The sequence below is a fragment of the Nicotiana tomentosiformis genome, chromosome 12, assembly GCF_000390325.3.
Source record: "Nicotiana tomentosiformis chromosome 12, ASM39032v3, whole genome shotgun sequence".
NCBI classification, from domain to species: domain Eukaryota; kingdom Viridiplantae; phylum Streptophyta; class Magnoliopsida; order Solanales; family Solanaceae; genus Nicotiana; species Nicotiana tomentosiformis.
The window spans coordinates 131,241,896-131,264,994 of record NC_090823.1 but is presented as its reverse complement, the minus strand read 5'-3'; the positions used below and the strand labels follow the sequence as shown (position 1 = coordinate 131,264,994).

The 23,099-nt window shown below is 31.5% G+C and overlaps 2 protein-coding genes across 2 annotated transcripts; both read right to left on the bottom strand.

Moving 5' to 3' along the window:
* Positions 1 to 6,803: 6,803 nt before the first annotated feature.
* LOC104121257 (V-type proton ATPase subunit e1-like) lies at positions 6,804 to 13,592 on the bottom strand. Its single transcript, XM_009633208.4, has 4 exons — positions 13,403 to 13,592; positions 13,168 to 13,303; positions 11,988 to 12,035; positions 6,804 to 7,363 (listed from the first exon to the last, which is right to left on the bottom strand). Exons 2-4 carry the CDS (start codon positions 13,263 to 13,265, stop codon positions 7,297 to 7,299), a joined length of 213 nt encoding a protein of 70 aa, XP_009631503.1. The 5' UTR covers positions 13,266 to 13,303; positions 13,403 to 13,592; the 3' UTR covers positions 6,804 to 7,296.
* Positions 13,593 to 17,918: 4,326 nt separating this feature from the next.
* LOC104121256 (CRIB domain-containing protein RIC4-like) lies at positions 17,919 to 20,722 on the bottom strand. The gene is made up of 3 exons (XM_009633207.4): positions 20,355 to 20,722; positions 19,321 to 19,458; positions 17,919 to 18,400 (listed from the first exon to the last, which is right to left on the bottom strand). Exons 1-3 carry the CDS (start codon positions 20,503 to 20,505, stop codon positions 18,159 to 18,161), a joined length of 531 nt encoding a protein of 176 aa, XP_009631502.1. The 5' UTR covers positions 20,506 to 20,722; the 3' UTR covers positions 17,919 to 18,158.
* Between the last annotated feature and the right edge of the window lie 2,377 nt (positions 20,723 to 23,099).

The window sequence follows — 23,099 nt, the reverse complement described above, 5'->3', positions numbered from 1 at the left end:
TACTAACGTCTCTTTTGATGGGGGCTTTGCATCTTTAAATGGATGCAGGTGGTTCCATAGCAGACAGTGTTGATCACAGATAGTGTTGCATCCCCTTCTCAGCGGACTCGGTGAGCCCCATTTCATTCCGAGGTCATGTATTGTACCTTTTGTTTATATTGTGGTCACTTTTTGAGGTATAGCCGGGACCTTATTGTCGGCACCATCTTTACTCTCTTTTGTATCTTTAGAGGTTTCGTAGACACTATGTGGGTTGTATATTGGTGTTAGAAAGGTCAACGGATCATGTTGTGTTTTGGACTCTTGTTCCACTCAGCCATAAGTATGTATGTATTTTGAAACTTAACAATGATGTAACAAAATAAAATGACTTAGTAATGTATATACATGATCTCTCTACTGTTTAATCAGTGAAAACATGCCTTCTCATGATCATAAGAAAGTCAGGTAGAAAGTGTCTAATATGCTTGCTCGACCGGATCCACTCTGTTGAGCACCGGTCACGCTCCCCGAGGTTGGAGCGTGACAATAGGGGTTCCAAATATGCTAGGAAGTTGATAGGGGATGAGAAATACATGGACAGTTCAGATCCAGGTAGTGAGGATACAGATGATGAAGAAGATGTGGTACATAACCCTCAATCAAGAAGATACAACAGAACGGTATACTTTGATCCTACTTGCAAGAAATTTTGTTTCTAGTTAGAAATGGTTTTTGAAAGTGTTAAACAGTTCAGAATTGCTTTGCAAGATTATGTTGTACAAAGGAGAGTTAAAATTAAGTTGAGGCCTAATGAGCAACGTAGGGTTATGGCAATATGTGTGAACTTAACAAAATGCAGATGGCATATTTTGGGAAGCTTGGAGGGACAGATAGGGAATTTCATTGGCAGGAGCTATTATCCTGTTCATAAGTGTTTTAGAACAACTAGAAACAAGATGGCTAATACATCATAGGTAGCTAAATATTTCAAGGACAAGATTATCAACCAACTTGACATAAAGCTTAAGAAGCTGAGGGATTTTATTAGGATAAAGTATGGCGTGTATGTGAGAAAATCCATATGTGTCAGGGCTAAACATCAGGTCATGGGTAAGTATCTGGGTGATTACAAGCTGGAGTTTGCTAGAATATATGATTATGCTGACATGCTGAGGTCTACAAATCCTGGCAGTACTATTGTGTTGAAGACTTCAAAGGAGACAATACCTGATAAAGAGTTGTTTGTGGGGATCTACATTTGTCTACATGCTTGCAAAGTAGGTTGGTTGGAAGGATGTAAAAATGTTATTGGCTTTGATGAAGCATTTTTCTGAAGGGTGTGTGTAAAGATGAGCTACTATCACGTATTGGTAAAGATGGTAACAACCAAATGTACCATGTTGCTTGGGCAGTGGTTGAAAAGGAGACAAAGAACACATGGTCATTGTTTTTTAGGTGCCTTATGCATGATTTACAGCTCACAGAATTCCAAGGTGAAGGGCTGACCATCATTTCTGATATGCAGAAGGTATATATTTCTTTTTGTTCTTAATGTAATTACTTTATATATGTTTATGATATTCTAACTCTTTTTCTTGTTGCTTAAGGGACTTGTTCAATCTGTGGCTGAGTTGATATCAAATGTTGAGTAGAATGTGTGCGAGACACATGTGGAGCAACTGGAAACAAAAGTAGAAAGGTGAGGAAAGAAGGAAGAAGTTCTGGGCTTGTGCAAGAGCTCCATTTGAAGCATATCTCAAGGCTAAGATAGATGAGTTGTCAGAATTGAGTAACAGTAAGATAATTGAGGATTTACTGAGATACCCCAAACAATCTTGGTGTAGAGCATTCTTTAAAGATTGGAGTAAATGTGATTATGTGGAGAATAACATGTGTGAGACTTTCAACAATTGGATCATGTCTGCTAGGCACAAGTCTATCATAACCATGTTAGAAGAGATTAGAGTGAAGGTGATAGAGAGGATAACTACCATGAGAGAATTTTCAACAAGGTGAATTTCTGATATATCTCATATGGCAATGCGGTACATAGAGGAACAATCTCAATATGCATTTAGGTATGAATTTAAATGGAATGGGGACACTGGGTATGAAATAAAATATGGGGTATACAAACATATTGTTGACTTTGTCAATAATACATGCACATGCAGATCATGGCAGCTCAAATGGAATACCATTCTCCCATGCAACATATGCAATATTTTTTAGGAGATTTGAGCTTACTGACTATGTTGTTCACTGGTACAGGAAAGAAATATACCTGAAGTCTTTCAGTTGTTACATACAGCCAGTAACCAACACGGCGATATGGACAGCAACTCAGAATCCCACTGTTGAGCCTCCTGTAATTACTAAGATGCTTGGTAGACCTAAGAAAAATAGAAGAAAAGCTCAAGATGAACCTAAAAAGAAGTTTGGTAAGAGATCAAGGAAAGGGACACCAATGACATACTCTCATTATAAGACAGTAGGCCATAACAAGAAGGGGTGTCCTATCCTGGTAAATGATTAGATAATGCATTCATTTATTTTCTGTTCGTGACTTGTATAACTCTTTTTTTTTTTTGAAAATTTCAAAAAGGACAAGGATCTAGAATTATTGGTACCAGAAATGCTAATGCTACTCAAGGAACAACTCAACCATCAACTGTTGCAAGTGGTTATGGAACTGCTGGTACCAAAAATACTCAGTCTACTCAGGCTGCTAAAGAACAACTCAACCATCAGCTGTTGCAAGTGGATATAAAATTACTGATACCAGAAATACTCAACCATCTCAGGCTGCAAGTGGATCTGGAACTGCTGCTACCAGAAATACTCAACCATCAACTGTTGCAAGTCAATCTACTGAATGTTTGTTTTTATAGCTTAAGTTTGTTAGTTGCAGAACTTAATTTATAGATTAACTATGAATGTTTAAGTATGACTTTTATTTTGGCATAATGTTTAATCTATTTCTGCTACTAGACAACTTTCAGTAGTTAATTTTGTCAACCAAGAAGGCTGCTTGGTTGTTTATATATGACTGCTTGTTTATGTCAAACATTGCTTTTCATTCCACAAAAATTCATCATACATTTTGTTATTTTTATTGTACATAGGGTTACGAAGAAAATTATAATGATTAGTATTAACTAAATTAAAAAAAAAATTACAATGATTAGTGCTAATACAACAACTGAAGATCTTCATCCTCTTCCTACGATGTAGTCGATGTCTCTCTAATTCTTGATAACAACCCTAAAATCACTTGTTTCTGGAAGAGGTGGGTCAAATCACCTAAAATAATTACAAGAATTGTTTCGACCATAATTTCAGTACCCCTAAAACCTTCTTCCTGGATTTGTTGGCTTTCAAGTGATGCAAAACTTAGCTTCAACTTCACAATGATAAAATATAGGACTTTGCATCATTTTCACGGTCTGAAAAAAGAAAAAAATCAAATAGAGCTTCAGATTTTAGAAAAATGGAGGAATGGAGCTTAGATTCTATATAATGGAGGAATAATATATTTTACAAGGAATGAATAAGAACCCACTTAAATACAACCCATTTTGGATCGTTGGGCGTTGGGAAGAGGGCTTTCACGCTCCTGTGCGTCGTGTTCCTCACGCAGCAGGATGATTAGAACCAACTTACGCCACATGGGCATGGTCAATGAGCAAATGTGTTTATTTGTTAAGGAAAAAATGAGTTCGAGTGTTCAAATAGAAAAGTTTAAAGTTTATGTATCGGCTTTCAAATGCCCTACAAGTTTAAGTGGCGAGGAAGCCACTCCGCCTTTAGAAAATTTAACATACTTGAGAGAATATGTAGGCTACAAATACTTTGAAATTCTTAAAAGATAAACATGTCCATTTCTTTTAATTTATTTCTTTAAACGTCTATTATTCTATGTACGAAATTTATTGGCCCGACTAAAACGTAATCACGTCGTAGAAAATTATGGGGAGTTTAGTACTGAACGTTAAAGGAGGACTCCATTTGTTAAAGCTCGAACTAAAACCTATGGCTAAGGAATAAAGAATATTTACAATAGCCAGTGACTCGTACACAATTTTTATTTGATCTATCACAGAGATTTCTGATTAACAATAAAGGAATTTAATTCATCTCACCACACCTTGTAGTGGTTGTTTAATGTGCTATGATTCTTCATATTTTTAATTATTTTTAATATATTTCAAATTTTGCTTTCATCTTTAGACGAAAAAGACATCATTTAACTCATTTTTCTTCATTTAAGGGGCCGTTTGGCCATACAAAATTTTTTCACTTTTTTCAAAAAAAATTACTTTTTTTGGAAATCTGCGTTTGGCCATGAAATTTTTAATTTTCGCTCGAAGATGAATTTTGGAATTATTCAAAAATTTAAAAAACTCCAAAACGCTGTTTTTTAAAATTTTCATGTCCAAACACTCACAAAAATTCAAAAATAACCCAAAATTATATTCATGTCCAAACACAACTTTAACTTTCAAATATCATTTTCATTTTAAAAAGAAAATCACTTTTTTCGCCCACTTAGTTTCCATTCTAAAAGTGTAGAACAGACAATTTAATGTGGATTGCTCAAAAAAAACTTCACAAATAGTGGAGTCTAATGATTAGAAAGTACTTAGATGACACTATGGACAATACCTTCTTGTTCTTTTGCACCTTTCTTCTTTACTTTGATTTATTGCTGCTTTTTTCCATCAATTGCGGACATGCAGTTGCAAACGTGTCACATTATTTTTGTTTTTTTGAATTTAAGTTATAAACACGACAATATAAATATTTTATACATTATGAGTGAACTTTAGCTTGTAATAGCAGTGCGATAGATAACATCTTTGTTACCTTAGCATCTTTATACCATCAATGCAGAGAACTTAAACTCTATTTTTTTTGGTGTCAATATTCAGTTCTACATTTTTTTTGGTTTTCCTCGATATCCGGTATTCATATTGGGACTCGATTAAATTTGAATTCATACCGAAAAGTCTCAAAATGAGGGTAAAACGTTCCTAACAAAAATGATGCAATACCGAATATTCGAACCTGAGACCTCTAGTTAATAATGAATAAGTACTTACCCGTTACCACTTCATAGGTGGCTTTAGTTGGGAAATTTTGTTCTAGTTTAAATTTTGAATTTGGACGTTTCTGATCTTTTGTGAACTTATGGGACAAATATGAACTCTCCGAGGGACAAATGTACACTTGGCTCTTTTCTTTACTAGAACAGATTTTATGGATCTTTCTTTTTTCATCCTTTTATTATAATCATTATAATAATCATCAAAGGAAGTAAAGAAAAAAAAGTTTAGGTTGACATAAATTGTTGACACGTTTTGACAGTATTAGCCTGTAATTTTCCACTTTCCTTCTTGTCACCGAATGAATGTTGATCTATATATAAATTCATTACGTGATTCCTCCGTAATATCACCAATTTACCTTTTTATCTATTGGTATTGGCTCGATTAATTCGAACTCGTGTCACATCAGGCTCATTAAAGAAAAAACGTTCTTATCAAGATTTTTTTTCATACTTAAATTCGGACACAAAATATTTGAATATATTATCAGGTTCTTTCTAAATGTGATGAGGATTTAACCTTTTTGATATCAAAATTCTCGACTTTTAGGTATAAACGTTATTAGAAATGTCATTTTTCACTTATAAAGTTTTAGAAATTCGACCGGATTAGATATGTAAGTAGGAATTTGCATTTTACATTGATGGATTATAGGTTGAAGAAGATATCTTTTGTCAAAACCCCAAATTCGTAACGAATTTGTCCTTTATACTTTGCTAGAAATGATCGAACACTTAAAATAGGTGGAAAACCAGTTCGGAATATTGGCCGAGCGTAGACTAGTTTGTTCAGACAATTACAGGCTTGCTAATACTAAAAATGTAACTCAGCTTCTCACTGACTACATCAGATCTGGAAAGAGTAGCTGATCTAATCAATCTGCTCTTACGATTGATAACGGCGTTTAAAGCTTATGTCAAAATATGCTTATATTAATTTTTGTCTTAATTTCTGCTATGGTCCTACATAAATTTCTCTTAAGATTCTCACCTGTCCCCAACATTGTTCTTAACAATATATGGTTCCGGGAAACTCCTCGTACCTCAAGAGGCGGAGTCAGGATTTTAAGCTTATGGGTACGGGATTCTGATCGTATTAAAGTACTACGTTCTAAATTAATAATTTATATATATTCAATAAATTATTTAAGACAAATACAAAGTTCGAACCAAAACTACTAAGTTCAGCCGAAACCACTCCCGACACTCTAGCTCCGCCCATGCTGATACCATCTTTAAAGCCCATGTTGTGGGGTGACAAATATGGACAGAATTTTCTTTTCTTTTCTTTTCTTTTCTTTTCAACAGCAATGAGTAGTTGTTAAGCTTTGATTTCAAATGGATGGCAAATCTCCTTATCTAATCCACATGTTTTCAATCTCAAGTCATCAACTTTGTGTGTAAACTTAGCCAAGCCAATTAATGAAAAACTATCAAAAAGTTTTTAGGTTGCAGCCGTTTTAACTCGTTTTTAACTTTCTTAGGAGCTCTCGTTTGAACAGATGACCAATTTTAATTTTTTTTTCGGTTTTGTCTTCTTTAAAGAGAGCAGACATATAAATAATTTTAATACAATCAGATCATTTGTGTACTAAAAAGTTACAACAAATGGACCCTCCTGTTCATTTTTTTTCCTTCTTTTTTCATTCACTCTTGCAACTACTGTAGTCGTTGTTAAACAGAAACAAAGTTCTGACTGGGAGCAAGACTAAAATAAAGAAAAAAAGTTTTATTTTTAAATTAACACATCCATAAAATTGCAGTACATCTTGCACGTAAAAGTTAAAATACTCCGTCCATGACCAAGAGTTTAAACAAATACAATAACAACAACAACAATTACGCCTCAATTCCAAACAAAATATAGTCTACTATATGAATTTTCGCAGACAAACGCCTTGGTAAAATGAGAATGCAATAGCTTCCCCAACGCTTATTGTTTCTTGCCAGAATGAGGCAAAAAGATAACCAATTACATCGCCCATCCGATAGTGTTCTTCCAAGACGATTTATGCAGTCGAAGCTCAGACAAGACACTCTAAGATGATGTAGAACTAGAAAATAAGTTGTGAATATTATACAAAAAAATGAAATCAAATTTGTCTTGCATCAACGATAAGCACATAAATAGTGATACAATATGACTTCAGCATGCCACAAGTATTTCGCTTCACTCAAATCGACAAACCTGAGTTTCCAAGAGCATCTTATTCTCCTTCACTCAAAACTGGAACGATGAGTGGTTTCAACTGTGCAAGGTACACGATTGCCCACCTATCCACAAAAAAAAAAAACCAGAAACAGTCGATTTTCTTCTCAGTATCAACTGATAAATCCAATTTAACAACGAAAATGGCAAATAGAAATTTACTTGTACATTAACTTGCAACAACTACTACTAACTATTATTACACCTCAATCCGGGAATATTGGGGTCAGTTTTATTATTCCAAGATCACGCTAATTTAAGTGACAACCCAGTATTATTGATGGCAAATCAAAATAGGAACTATAAATAAGTTCCTTGTCAAATGAAAATTTAGGTGCACGCCTGCAAAGCTAAGGAAGCTTATCAAAGAAAAAAGCAAAAATAGCACTCTCTGCAGCCTGTTGGGCAGCAGAACTAGCAAACATATCCTCAAAGTGATGATTCACTCTTATAATTCAATCACACCAACAGAATCGTTTTTGGGCTAATGCAGTAAAATGGTCCAAAAAAGCATAAATCTTTTTTAATAATATAGGACTGAGAATACAGAGTAATATCCAACCATTGACAATCGATGGAGCACACAATTACTTGTTTCCATGCATTAAGAGGATAACATGGCAAACAGTCATTGCATTCGCCAAATGAAGGAGAATGACTATTTCTTTTAAGGAATAAGCTTAGTAAAAGTTAGGGGTTCATTTGGAGAGACCATAAGGAATATCACAGCGAATACTAAATAGAGCATTTACAAGGAGGATTCTGTAGATTTAACCAAAATACTATTAGAGTATTAGTGAAAGCATAACTTCTCCAACTTCCAACACAGAGTAAATCAATAATGAATGCTAGTCGCTCCAAGATACGCCACTGCATCAGCTTCCCAACCAGATCATTATCACCCACTATCCCCTCACACAAAACAGGAGGAGAGGAGGGAGGGGCAGAGAGAGAGAGAGAGAGAGAGAGAGAGAGAGAGAGAGAGAGAGAGAGAGAGAGAGAGAGAGAGAGAGAGAGTAGTCTTGAGACGAGCATCAAAATACCATAAAGAAATATTGAACTTGATTCGTGTTCATAGAGAGGCAAAGCAGAATGAAGAAAAAGTAGTGGACAGCTCCATGATTCTTGAGAAGAAAATTACAACAATAATGAACCCACTAGAGACAACATTGAAAATCATTACCAACACATTCATCTATCAACTAAGAGAGGGAAATAAGGACGTTGCAGGGAGGAGGGAGATCTTCAACCACATAATCACGGAAGTTCACATATAAAGAAATTCCATCACATTTCTTACTTTCCAGAATGAGGAACTTCAAAAGTATGGAATAGATATAGCAATCTACATCTCATCGATTTCAAGAAGAAGCGATTCTATGTTTCATCTATGAGAAACAATTAAATAATTTAGGACGAAATAGTTACGGGATTTACGAAGCTAGGCTAGAATTCACAAGACCATGACTGTTTGATAATACAAATGCAGATTTTAGTCAAATCAACTAGATAATTCAAACTTAAGCTTTTATTACGAACACCCTGATCAGGAAAAACTTAAGCCTCTGAAAATTTTCAAAGAAAGGAATATCTGCAATATCTTTAGATTTTAGTGGATTCATATATTTAGCACCCAATTGCATATATATATATTTTTTGATAAGGAAAATTGGAGTACAATACTTGGCTTCGCCCGGAATATATATATATATATACACACACACTAGTCTCTATGTCACGTGAGAACACGTGTAATCCCTACACCTATTATTAAATTTATATATAAAAAATAATAAACTTTTAACACAATATATCATTCAAAAACATTTATTCAACTTATAAGTTAAAACCAAAGCGTATAGGTAGTGCGAGTTCCCGATCTTGTTAGTTTTACTTGTTTTAATTAAATAATATTTTTAAAATTATACTAATATTTGTAAGTATAAATTAAAGCACAAAAATAGTGAGAATTCCATTATTGTTAGTTTTATTTGTTTTGATTAGATATATTTGAATTTATATTAAAATTTGTAAGAAGATATCAACTTGATAACAATATTAGTTAGGAATGTCGCATCTAATAAACATCGTGATAATTTATGTTACATTCCAAAATCTCTTTTTTCTTTAAACAAAATCAATATAATATAAGAAAAATAATGGTGGTGCTAAGCATGTGCTAAATATCAAAGAGTTCTATGCGAGGTCAAATAAATGTGAAGTGTTTAGGGTAGAGTTTTACTTTCTTGTATTCTTTAAACATGTGCTAGCGCATAAAAGAAGCACATTACTCAAAACTGAACCAAGAAATTCCCACTTTGTTCTAGCCTCGGAGAGCGAGGAATGGCAGTAAGGCCACACAACATAATTTAAATAAAATCTCCAATAAGGGGTGGATGTAGCATTACGACATGAATTTACACTAAGAAATGTATTAATATTGCACACATAATTAAAGATATATTACGTTTCATATTAAGAACGTTAAAGGTTGGACCCATAAAGTTTAATAGACCTGCTCTATCTCTAATAGCCGATCAATTTTAAGTCCATAACTTTTGTGTACTACTCATTGAAAGTTATAAATATTTGATGTGTTATGGAGATAAATATTCAGATTCACCAATAGTGTTATGTTCATAAAGCTTTCAAAAATTTTACGGGAATTAAAATAATATGGATTCCCGTATATCTATATGTTATTATCCTACTTGAATCTTGGAGTGCGTATAAATGTGCTAATAAAAATTATACCAAGTAACTATGTACACCTAAAAGTAATGTAAACCAAAACATGAGAGCACTCAGAGTGCAGAAAATTATAATTATAAATATTGGAAAACATTCTACCTTATACACACTGCAAATTTCCATATGATGGTGGAAGAAGTCGAAGCAACACATAAATATCACACAATTTAATTTATATCAATGATATAAGCACCGTCCACATCAGTTGTCCAAGGACATAATCCAAATCGATATCAACAAAAAAAAAAAGACACAAAATATTCTATAATATAGCCTGCAAGCATTTTATTATTCAACAAGAGAAGGTACTTCATCAAATTTAGAGAAATCGTGACTAAATTGAAAAGCATGACTAAATTGAATTCAAGTTTAAACTGCATTAAATTCATTTAAATTTGATCGATTTATTTCTTTAAATTCGGAAGTAGAATTTATTTAGAAATCTATTTTTATTATGTTTACCAAAATATCGTATAGATTTATGTTAAGAATAGTGTAAGTAACATTTAGCCTTCGTGCTCTTTTATAATCGGGTTTTCGTATCCTTTTGTAGAGAGAATTTTGATAATCTTAGATTTCGCTACCATATTATCGGCGTTCACGCTTCAAATCTCCAACCTAAAAATAAAAACGTCCTTGCACGTAAAACCAATAGACACTGACATATTATATGGAACAAACTTAAAGTTTTTGGCACTCTTCTTGAAGAAATTTACTATGTAATAAACAACAAACAACATTCTTGGCATTGGCAAAAATTCAAAGTAATACTAAAATTTTTAATTTCAATATTCATAATAATATTTTGCATAAGAATATAATTAAGCTAATTAAAGAATCAATTTAATTTTAGAGGAACAATTAAGCCAAAAATAAAAATTCCAGGAGCATCATAATGTGTGTCATGTTTTAATCTTTAGAAGAAAAAGATTCTCTTATATTTCCCTCATGTAAAATATTGTATCATAATGTTAATTATGTTTTATTCTTGTGAATTTTTGAAAGAATCCTAATATGTTTGGTAAAGGGTGCAGAGGTCGGTATACATGTAGTATCTCAAATAGCTGAGAAACCAGAATTTGATTAATATTAGAAGTCCATGAAAAATGTAGTATTAAGCATATTTTAAAATATCAGTTTTACCCTACATGGTATTATTTGTCAACTAATATCCTAATGATATTTTGATAAACCAACATTATATTCATGTTTTATAATAATATAGATATATATATTTCATACCCAAAAACCAACATCCAAGCACATCCTAGGAAGTCAATCATCATCTAAATCCTCTCACAAAGTTTATGGGACAACAATCATGTAACTTTGAAGTTCTGATTATTGATTACTTGGCTCTATCACGGAGCCAGCCAATTCTTAAAATGGATTAGCTTCATTCAATATTCCACAGTGGACAAACTGACAAGTGACATCCCATTTCATATTTTACGCGGAAGTGCAGACTCAACAGCACAAGCAATACATTCAACAAGTCGAGCAAAATATGGATTCCTCAGCAAAAAGGTATTCTTATAGGTTATACCCATATGTAATTGCTCTATTTTTTATCTTTTATTTTTATTTTTGATTGGTAAGTAATTTCTCTATTTACGCAACCTCGTTAACATCAAAAGATTAAGTACAGGAATTGACGAAGCAAATTCAGGAAATATCTTACTAACACCTGGCTTCAAGTCAAACAAATGAACTCATGCTCGTGTTTTGAAAGAGATAGTTTCTTTTATAAGTAATTTTGAGAGATAAAGTATCTACATTACGTCTGGTTCTGCTTTACTTTGTACACCTTTGTTCATGCGAGCGTGTGTGTCTGTGCGAGAGAGAGAGAGAGAGAGAGAGAGAGAGAGAGAGAGAGAGAGAGAGAGAGAGAGAGAGAGAGAGAGAGAGAGAGTGAGCGAGAGAGAGAAGCAAACTCACATCATCCAGCAGCATACTGTAGCAGTGATGATCAATGTCATGTGTAACCTGCATCACAAAATTCAGTTAGCTACTAGAAACAGAGATCAAAAGACGCTTGAACAAAATTTCATACATCATCTATTGAAGCCTGAAGAGCTCTAGAGTAATTAAGATAAACTGAAGAAAAATAAACAGCGGCCCGACAAAAATCACAATTTGCATTTTGAAGTTCAATTGCATGTGCTTCTTTTGTTATCTGAAATGCCTGAATCATGAAATACACTACGAGTCGATTTAAATTAATTTCTAAAAGAACTATCAAAGTCTTCATGATACAGATTAGTGATTAATAGCTGATAAGTATCAAGTGCTGAGAAACACTTGTAAGTGCTGAAATTGATTTTATAAAGTGCTGAAATTGATAATAAACAATTGGTGTTTGGTAAAAAAGTGCCGATAAAATAGTAAAAAGCTTTGTTAAATCAAAAGTGCTTATAAGCTAAATCCATAAGTTGTTACATGACCAACTTATAGCTTTTGGCTATTTTGGATTATAAGCACTTTTAGCGTTTACCAAACTCGTAGACAAGTTAAAAGTGCTTATAACCAGCTTATAAGCTTACGCAAACACCCTGTAAGATACCACCATCAAAGGATTGCAATTTTGCTATGTATATGCAGAGAGCAGAGTTTTTTATGCCGAATTTATATTTTCTCATACAACAAACCAAACAAGCCTTAAAGGAATTAAAACATGCAATGAAGTTGAAACCAATGCTCCCTCCAATTCAATTTATGTATACTTATTTGACTGGGTACGGAGTTTTAAAAAAAATGGAAAACTTTTGAAGCTTATGGTCCGAAACAATCCATAAATGTTTGTGTGGCTATAAATCATCTAATTAAGGATACAATGAGAAGTTTAAAGTTACATTTAAAGATATCATGCTTTCTTAAACTCCATGTCCAACCAAATAGGTTCACATAAATTGAAACAGCAGGAGTACTATATTAGTAATGCAAAGCTGCATCAATGATTCAGAGTTTATACAGAAACTCAAGCATTTTGGTATTAATAAGTCAGAGTTCTATGCAATTTTTTCTTTTTTTTTCATACAACAAACCAAACAAGCCCTAAGGGAATAATGATAAGCAAAATTTGAAGGAAACATAAACATATGGAACAAATTGACCGTACAGATTAGTAGAAGGTCCTCTATTGCAGCAAATTCTGGCACATAAAGATGCAATAACTCCAATCGCAACAAAAATTAGAGTTGTCACCAAAAAACCCATTTTCGTCCGATCCCACACTGAAAACACAAGTCTGTATTCTGCAACGATAATTTCAAGTCAAAATTGGTCGTTCGATGGAAAAAGTTTTAAAAAAAAAAAAAAAAAAACACTTTCGGAGCTGAAATTAATTTTAATACCTGTAGATATATCGATCTGCGATTGAATTCTACAAAAATGGGGATATTTTGTGATGAATTGCTGTTAATAACAGTTGCTTGATCTAACGATAGATCGATTTGACGCCAACTAGAGTTGTGTTTGGGCCAGCTGTATGAGCACGTCGGCTTTCTTTGCATTTCAAAGAGGTAGAAATGACAACAGCTAGCCACTAGCCACTCTAAAGAGCTACTATTTAGGAATTAGCCGTTATATCACGAATTTGAGTTTTTTCAGTTTTTTTCGGTTTCATTTTTAAGGACAAAAATGTCTTGGATTGTCGTGGAAGTCAGAATTTTTACTTTAATATTTCAGGACAAATTAAATACTGATTAATTTTTAAATAGGATCCTTAAGAATAACTATCTGTGCAATTGCCCCATTATAGAGCCTTTGATGGACCGGTGGGACCTAATAGTATTAGGGTACTTTACAAAAATGGTCAATCCGATTCATTGTTTACCTAGCCGGTATACATAATATGTACGGTTAGGGGTCATTTAGTTATTCTATAAATAAGGATATTAATTTCGTGATAGAATATGAGATTTTATTTCTCCCATATTTGATTGTGGATATTACCTAGTCATAGGATAAATTTTATACTAACCTCGTGTGTGTGTGTGTATATATATATATATATATATATATATATATATATTAATTCTTCTAGATTTATTAAATCTTGGGGTAAGTGCACAGATAGCCATTCTAAGGGATGTTATTTAGAGATTAGCCAGTACTTATTTTGTCCTGAAATTTTAAACTAATAATATCAACTCATGACTTTATTTTGTCTTGAAAAATTGAAGTGAAAAACTTAAATTCAGGACGCACTAACTAATTCCTAAATAACAGTCCTTTAGAATGACTACATAATATTATTTCTCGTTAAATCTTGAGAAAATTGCCCTATATATCCCCTCAACATTTTAATAGCCCGTATTTTTTTCCGTTGACACGAAAATATCCCTTCAGTCCAAACATATTACATTTAATAGCTCGAAATATCTATTTTCTATATTTTTTGTATAGTAACAGTCTATTTTATATATTTTTTGTACAGTGACAGTCTATTTTATATATATATATTATATAGTGACGGTTTATTTTGTATATATTTTGTATAGTGATAGTCTGTTATATATAAATTGTATAGTAACAGTCTATTTTGTATATAAATTGTATAGCGACATTCTATTTTGTATATATTTTGTATAGTGACAGTCTATTTTGTATATATTTTGTATAGTGACAACCTATTTTGTATATATTTATATAATGACAGTTTTTTTGTATATTTTTTGTATAGTGACAGTCTACTGTATATATCTTGTATAGTGACAGTCTATTTTGTATCCCGAGCACTTTTATCTATCCAACGTGTATATAGTGTTGTATGAAGTATAAAAGTACGTGTGTGTATATATATATATATATATATATATATATATATATATATATATATATATATATATATATATTATTCTTTTATCTTAACCTTATCTATCAAACGTGTATAGACTATTTTGTATAAAAATTTATAATTAAGAAGCTGCTGACATTTCTATTAAAACAAAAATAATAGGTCCACCTCACAAAAAGATTAAAGTAATTCTATTGAATCACAACTCACAAGACTCATGTAACTCTAATTAGTTTTTTTTATTTAAATTTTTTGCTATTTTTTAGTTTCTATTAAACAAGCATAAATTTTTTTATGCTAATTGTAAGCGTTAGTAAATTTAAGGAACTCATTATTCGTAATATGAAAATCTGGGTATATCTCTGACGAATACTTAAGGGTATTTTATACCTTTTAATTTTTATCCATAAAACAGAAGACTGATTCAAAAATGGTCCAACCTGACCTTAAAAAGCAAGACGTGACACTTATTCAAATTAAAGGAATATAAAGACGAAACCTTTAGAAGAAGAAATAAGAGAGAGAGAGAGAGAGAGAGAGAGAGAGAGAGAGAGAGAGAGAGATTAAAACTTGCTCATTTCACCGTAAGTTGGTGCTTTTGGTTTTAGTTATATGAAATTTTTATTTTATTTCTTCAGTTATTAAAAAAGAAGTGATATCGACTTTGAAATAGCTTTCAGTTGTCTACTAAATCCTGCAAATCAAATGACATTAAATAAGAAAATTGATTTATTTTGAAAAATTTAACAATTTATAGTGGAGAAATAATGAAGAATAGTAGATCAGAATAGATTAAAAACTCTACTTTGCAACTTGAAGAGTTGATCAAATGGGTCAGCGCATTTTTTTGTGTGTAGCCAATGTAATAAACTTTTGGCTATAACTTGCAATCAAATTTAATAGGCTAGCGATTGTCTTAATTTAGTGCCGAACGGTCGTAAATGAAGTTTGCTCTTAAATCTTCATAGAATGACAACAATTAAAGCCCAACAATTCCATGTTGGACAGGTCATTTAACACTTGAACTTCCCATTGGAGTTTCTAGCCCAAAAACCTTTTAGTTCAATTTTTTTCTCTTCACCAAATAAAATAAAATAAAAGATTGGTGTATGTTGGGTATATAAGTAATGAGAAGTGGAAACCCTAAAAACAGATCCTCCTCAGACAGAATTGGCCGCGAATTGTGATACCTCTTTGAGATACCATGAAATATGTCTCGGAAAGTGCTGTCTGTTTTTTCTAAATATAGTATAGAGAGGATCTAACAGTAAAAACCCAGGCATCTCAGAAAGCCATTGTTTTGCTTTTCAATCAGCTTTTGGCTCGCTATGGTGCCTACATATATACACACACACACACTATATCTCTATCTTCTTTTCTCTTATTGTTTTTTAAGTTTATTTCATTTGGTTGATGAAGATTTGTTTGGTTAAATGCTTATTAAAGGGAATCTGGTGCTCAAGCTGGCTTTTGTTTGAGTTTGCGAAACAAAATTGAATGTTTATTTTCCTTTTTTGCATTAATTTCTATTAAGATTTGCAAACTCGGCTGAGAATTATTTTTTTAAGCCGATAATTTATCGAAAACAACTGCTTACCTCCGCAAAATAGGGTAGGGGAGAAAGGTCACTCTTCTCGTATCCCATACTATGAAAATATATTGGGTATTTATATGTAATATTAATGTATTGTTGTTGTAAGATTTGCAAACTCAAAACAATTTGTAAAATTTTAAACAAATTCCGCAAATGGTTGATAGGATAATTGTTTGGGAATTCTAACCCCTGTTTTAGATTGTCGTTTCCCGCGATTTATTATTGTATTGTTTTTATTGATATTATGTTTGTTTCTACTGTTCATAAAGTTATATTGTATGGTGTTGTAAATTCGAAATTAAACTATAATAAATAATACAATTTATCTAAATATTATATTATTAATACGATATAATATAATAGGATATTATATAATACTATATTGTACCATTCAAACAGGCCATAAAGTGTTTATCATGAGAAATTATATTCTTGCTAAGTTCTAGTATTTGATTAAGCATGAAAAAAAGTGATATGATATAGGGAATGATAATCTTTGCGAAAATATTTAACACAAGAACAAAAAGAAATAATCAGTAGAAGCAAGTTATACATTCAGGGATATTTTGTTCGTGTATTCATTCCTTTTATTTCTGATAAATTTTAGTAACCAAACTTGAAAATAATCTAATTAAAGAAAATGTTTTTGGGAAAATATTTTACTAGACTTAAACATGATTAAAAGTGATTTGGGAATTAATTTTTGCACTCGTAAGTTTTATTTCTACTTTATTAAATTCTACTCCATAGTTTAATCCATGGCTCGACTTCATTGAACAAAGGTTATGGAAATATCTCATTTTACAAATGAGACGGATGCTTTATATAAATTGAGTTTAATCTATGTGCACTTATAATTGCTTATAACAAATCTGATGGAGTCACCTAAAACTAGAGTAAATAATGTTAGATAACATGTTAAAATAAATTGATAGTGCAAAAAATTATTTATGTTTAACGTATATAATTTAAATTCTTATAAATTTGTTGACCATCCATTAGTTTTATTACCTAATGGAAAAAATAAAGTTGCGACTGAGAAGAAAATAAATTGTTATGTTAGTGGAAGAATCAGAAAAAATAAAAAATAGAGTTAAAAACAGAGTATAGATTGGCATTGTTCAATGTCACATTTGATCTTTTTCTTGTAAAAAGGGTCCATGTATTAGATCTTTTTACATTTATTTAACAAGGCCGATTTAGTCTATTTCCCTAAGACGATAAAGATAGATTTGATCTCAACTATTAATGAATACAACAACAACAATTCAGTAAAATCTCACAAGTAAGGTTTGAGAGGTTGTTTTTGATAGACTTTCGGTTCAAGAAGGCGAAAAGAGATAATATATTAGTATCAGTAACAGAAACTATAAAAATAATATTAGCATCGTAAGAACCAAAATATAGATGGAAAAATAATAACAATAACTAGTAAATAAGATTCGATACTATGAAAAACGAAAGAATCAACTACTAATGAATGACAAATCTAAACCTTTATACGAAGTTCAGGGACAAATTTGGGTTTTCCCAAAGAAAAAAAAAAGTTTCTTTTACTAATTTTAACAATATCTATACAATCTAATTCCCACAAACCCAATCCCATAATAACACTCGAGGACAATCAATTTTCTCCACCCTCACAAAAGAGAAAAAAATATAAACTGACAGAATTTAAATGAAAAACAAGATGAAATTACAAATAAAAATATTAAAGTCAAGCACAATGGTTATTATTCACATCTACAGGTCCACCAGCTTGGGCAGCCATAGCAAGTTCAAATTGTTTAATGGAAATTGAAGGAAAAGAAATTAATTCAGGAGTTTTCAAATTTTCCCATCCTTTGATAGGGTTAATTGTTGTTGATCCATCCCATCCTATGTGTGTTACATGCTTCACATCAGTTGGATACCCTATTTCTATCTCCATTTCCACTTCTTCCTCTTCCTCTTTGTGCACTACAAAAGAAAAAAGAAGCAAATTATAAGGATAAAAAAATTAAAATGAATACATTGGGCCGCGAATCAGAAACAATCTCTCTGCTCTTCCAGAATAGGAGTAAGGTTGCGTACATCTTACCTTCTACAGAACCCATTTGTGAAAAATTAATGGATTTGTTGTTGCTGTTGTACATTGGGCTGCGAATTTTCTTATCGGTAAAATTTGTTAAGGGTCGTTTGGTAGGAGATATTAGAAAAAACAATGCAAGCATTAGCTTTGTGCATTAATAATTCCTTGTCTGGTATATTTTTTCAACCAATGTATTACTAATACTTATATTAGTTATAAATTCAATTTGGTAATATCCTATGTATAACTAATACATAGCAAACCATGGTATTAATTAACAATATAAAGGTTTTTAATACTTGCATAAATATGGTTAAAGACATAATTGCTCCTCAAATCCATCGAAATCTATTCTCAAATAATTTTTGCCATATTTTATAGAAATGGTGTTGCTCTCTCTTCTCTTTGTATGTTTTATTCATGGAAAAAACAGTGTATAAAGTTAAAGACTATGGAGGGTATTTTTATATATAACCATTCCTTTTAGAAATTATGCAATGCTTTAATACATCAAACCAAATAGTGAATAAGAAATAATCTCAGCATAATTAATGTCAGCGTAACTAATCCCGACATTACTAATATCAGCATTATTAATACACCAAATTCAACACTATTCTTATATCTTCTGCCAAACGATTAGTGTTTTAATATAGTTTAAGACAATCTTAACTAAGAAAAAGACAATGTATATTGCTCTGCATGTTTTTTATTATGCTTTTGTATGAATGTGGGAGGAAAGGTAAAAGAGAATTACTGGATGAGATTGAAATCTTACAAATATAAAGTATGGGCAATGGTTATTTACCAAATAATTGGGAGAAACCTTTGAAATGCCTTTTCAATCTTCGAATATTTTGTGAAAATGTTGGTCTTGTCATGGCCAAAAATCCCCAAAAGCTCTTCATTTTTACACTTGATGAGCTCTCTTCTCCTTCTAGTCTTTCTTGAATAAGTCACACCCAAAGTAACAGTGTCAAACAGAGAAAAGAATAACAATACAGAGGCACAACAAAAGCAATTGCAAATATTGTATCTGACGAGGAAAAACGTATTTGTATTAGGTGTTTACACCAACCCACTGAATATATGACATATGCCTTAAAACCTCTTGTCACTAGATCATAGTTAAGGTAATACGCATTTCATCTTAATTTATGACTTAACCATGATAAATTAGTATGATTTAATATAACATCAGGTTCAAATGAGTTTTATCCGTTCAATATAAGTGGTTTTAAACGAAAACTATCTATTCATCAAAAGCCTACCGTAAATGAAGTAAATATAGTATGAGCTAGCCAGTTTTCCGATTGATAATTAAAATATAGTGCAAAGTTATTGAACAATAGCCACTATTTTATGCGGAGATAAAATCTGGACAAAAATAACTTAGCAGAAACATGAGAAGTTCCAGCATAATATACTATAAACTTCCAGTATATTATGTTGGAACTCAAGAACATTATGAAATTGTAGCATATTATGTTGGAATATCATATATAAAAAATTCGACCTCCAACATATTATATTGGAATTTTTCCTGATTTTTAAGGAAGTTTTTGTTCGAATTTTATTTTTACTTGAAAAAATGGCTAAATTTCGATTACTTTTGAAACTGCGGCTAATTTTCAATTAGTATCAAGTTATTTCTGATTTTTACCCGTAAGTGAACCAATAAACTGACAAAACCAAGCCTTTTGGTTTGAAAGGTTTTACTATAGGATTAACCTTTTAATAATACTGAAACTTAATATAAGTATTATTAAGTTTATATGAACCCAATATTTTCGACACGAAATATAAAAATATACACGAGACATAAGGGGGAGAGAGACATACTTGTTTTCTCAGCTGGATTAGTCTTTGTTTTCTCAGATTGGCTGCTGCTACTGCTCACTGCAACACTTGACTCAGAACCACACACTACAGAAAATGGCAACATAAAAAACTTCTCTATAGATTTTTCCTTCATGTTTCTTCCACTTAGCATATGAAATCAACAGTGAATTATAGCATATAAATCACAAAAATGGGAAGAGATATAAAGAGAGGGAGTTATATTAATGAGATTAATGTGTTAGCAATTAGCTTTATGAAGAAGTTAAAATGATTTAAGTTATAGAAATGTAAGACACACCAAATATTAAAGCAGGTTGGTTTGGTGGCATTAGAGAAAAGCAAAAAGAATATATGAAAATGATGGAGTGGGTTAGAAACTTAAAAGAGTTGATATATATAAGTTGGTTAACTGTGCAACTCATGCTCAATGTTGGCTGATTACTTGTCCATTTTAAGAAATAAACTGAGCCCACAGACCAACTCCTCCACCCCCTAGAAGTTTTGTGTGGGTAAGTGAGTGGTATCCTGTGGCGGAATCGAATTTTTATTAAGGGGAGTCAAAATATAAAGAAGTAAATATACGAATAAGTCAAAAAGATTCAATATATAGTGTATATATATTAACTTTTGTTTTTACCTATCTATACTATGTAATTTTCCGGCAAAGAAATATCAAATTGACAACCTTTTGGCAAAGATGGCTCTGCCACTAATGGTATATTTGCCACATGAAAACATTCATATAGCAAAAGTTTTAGTACTAATATATATATCGGTAGAATTAAACTTATAGATGTTGATGGCATTATAAATAATTTTCAAACTATCAATGTAATTTAATTTATTGTAACATGTAGGCTGCCTTACTAATCCTACTTATTATAGACGATTATCTACAATTCTTTTTTAAGTAACTTAATAGTGTAATTTTTCTAATTCTATTATTAACGAATAAAAGTTAAACTCATTTCGATATTTCTTTTAAATTACTTTAACTAGCTCGGTCTCCCTAGTTTCATCTTCAACTTTTCTAACGCAAACTAGACTTTGGTCATAGGCTCATAGCCTTATACTGCTTTGGTTTTGAATATATTATCTAATTTGACCATAATTTTTAAAATCTATTTAGTTATCTGCAACTAAAACTTAATTATTTGACTCTATTTTTGTCTTTTGTGTAATAAGTTTTTCTTTTACTATTATTCTTCAGATTAAGTCTTAAATTTTATAGATAACTATCATCCCAAAAATTGGCCAACCTTGACCATTAAAGCAAACTTAGACATTAAAACAAGATGAAAAGGTAATTAATATACTTACTTGATTGCTCTAACATTATAGAATTTATTTACAATTTTTTTTATATTTCAAAAGGACTTTAGATAGTTGCACTATTTCAAAAATATATATTTCTGTCGAGAACCAAAATAGTTATCTTAAACCATCAAAGTTTGCGGTATGTGATGGAGTGATAGGTACACTTGTCAATTCTTAACGAGAGGTTTTGTGTTAAAGTCTTATAATGGAATCGCCTTTGGTCGGATAAATTGTATGCTAAAAAATTGGACTTTTGTATGTGAATTCGAATTAGTCTGATCTAAAATAGATACCAAACGCGGAAGGAAAAAAAGATTATCTTAAGCTATTGAGAATTTATTGAGTTTGGTTTAAGTGGGGCATATCAAGTCATCCTTAAAGATACTTCTACAATCTCTCTTTTTAGTTTAGTAATCCTAAATGAACCTACTCATTCCCAACTCTTCCAATCACATTGAATGGGAAAGAGTGAATCCAAAGGGATTTTAATCATTTTATATATAATATCATTCAAAATAGACACGAGTATTTCTTCATTTTCACAAAAAGTAAAGAAAGTCAAAGAGTTTGGTGTACTTTGATACTTATTGAACACCAGAAGTGGAATGAAGTGTTCTTTAATTTTCCCTCTTTTTCACTTCCTTCTAAATTTGGTTGCTCCTTTTAGGTAGGCTTTTTCTAACTAAACTAATTGTCATTTGCACCATATTTATTTCTTGTTTAATCATTCAATATTTAAAGCTTATTATTTCGATTAATTTGAATTTGCACGGAATAAACCCATTAATTAAATGAGGTAAATTGCTCCTTATTCAAAGGATCTTCATTTTGGGAGCTTGACCGTGAAATCTTTGGTACGATATAGTTTCGACTTTGATCGGAGGCGGACCTATGTATTGAGTAGAGAGGTCACCAGACCTCGTTAACTTCGATAAAAAAATTCGATATATCATATATGTTGAAAAAGGTCATATATTTTGCTTGAAACTCTAACACCAAAAGTTTCAATGGGGGCACTGGTTGACCAATCCGATCATGTACTCTCGCCACCTTTAAATCCTAGATCTACCTCTAAATTTAATAATTGATTTGAGTACTTTTTGATAAAAATATTCAATGTTAAATTGCTTTGAGTACTATATATGAGGCTGATTACTCTCTTTAATACAGTTTTATGCTTAAAAAATATAAAAAATAAAATAACCTTAAAACCAATGTGAACTTATTTAATTAGAACTAAACATTAGGAGTACATATTATTATGACAATTCATCATATTCAATAGACAACGAATTATAAATTCTGTATTATAAAGGTAAATTCAAAATTTGAAGTCAATGAGTTCATAATAGATGCGATCTTATTGTTTACCCGAAAAACGGATAGAGTTAAATTTGTACGTAGTTCTAAGGGTATGTGATATAACTC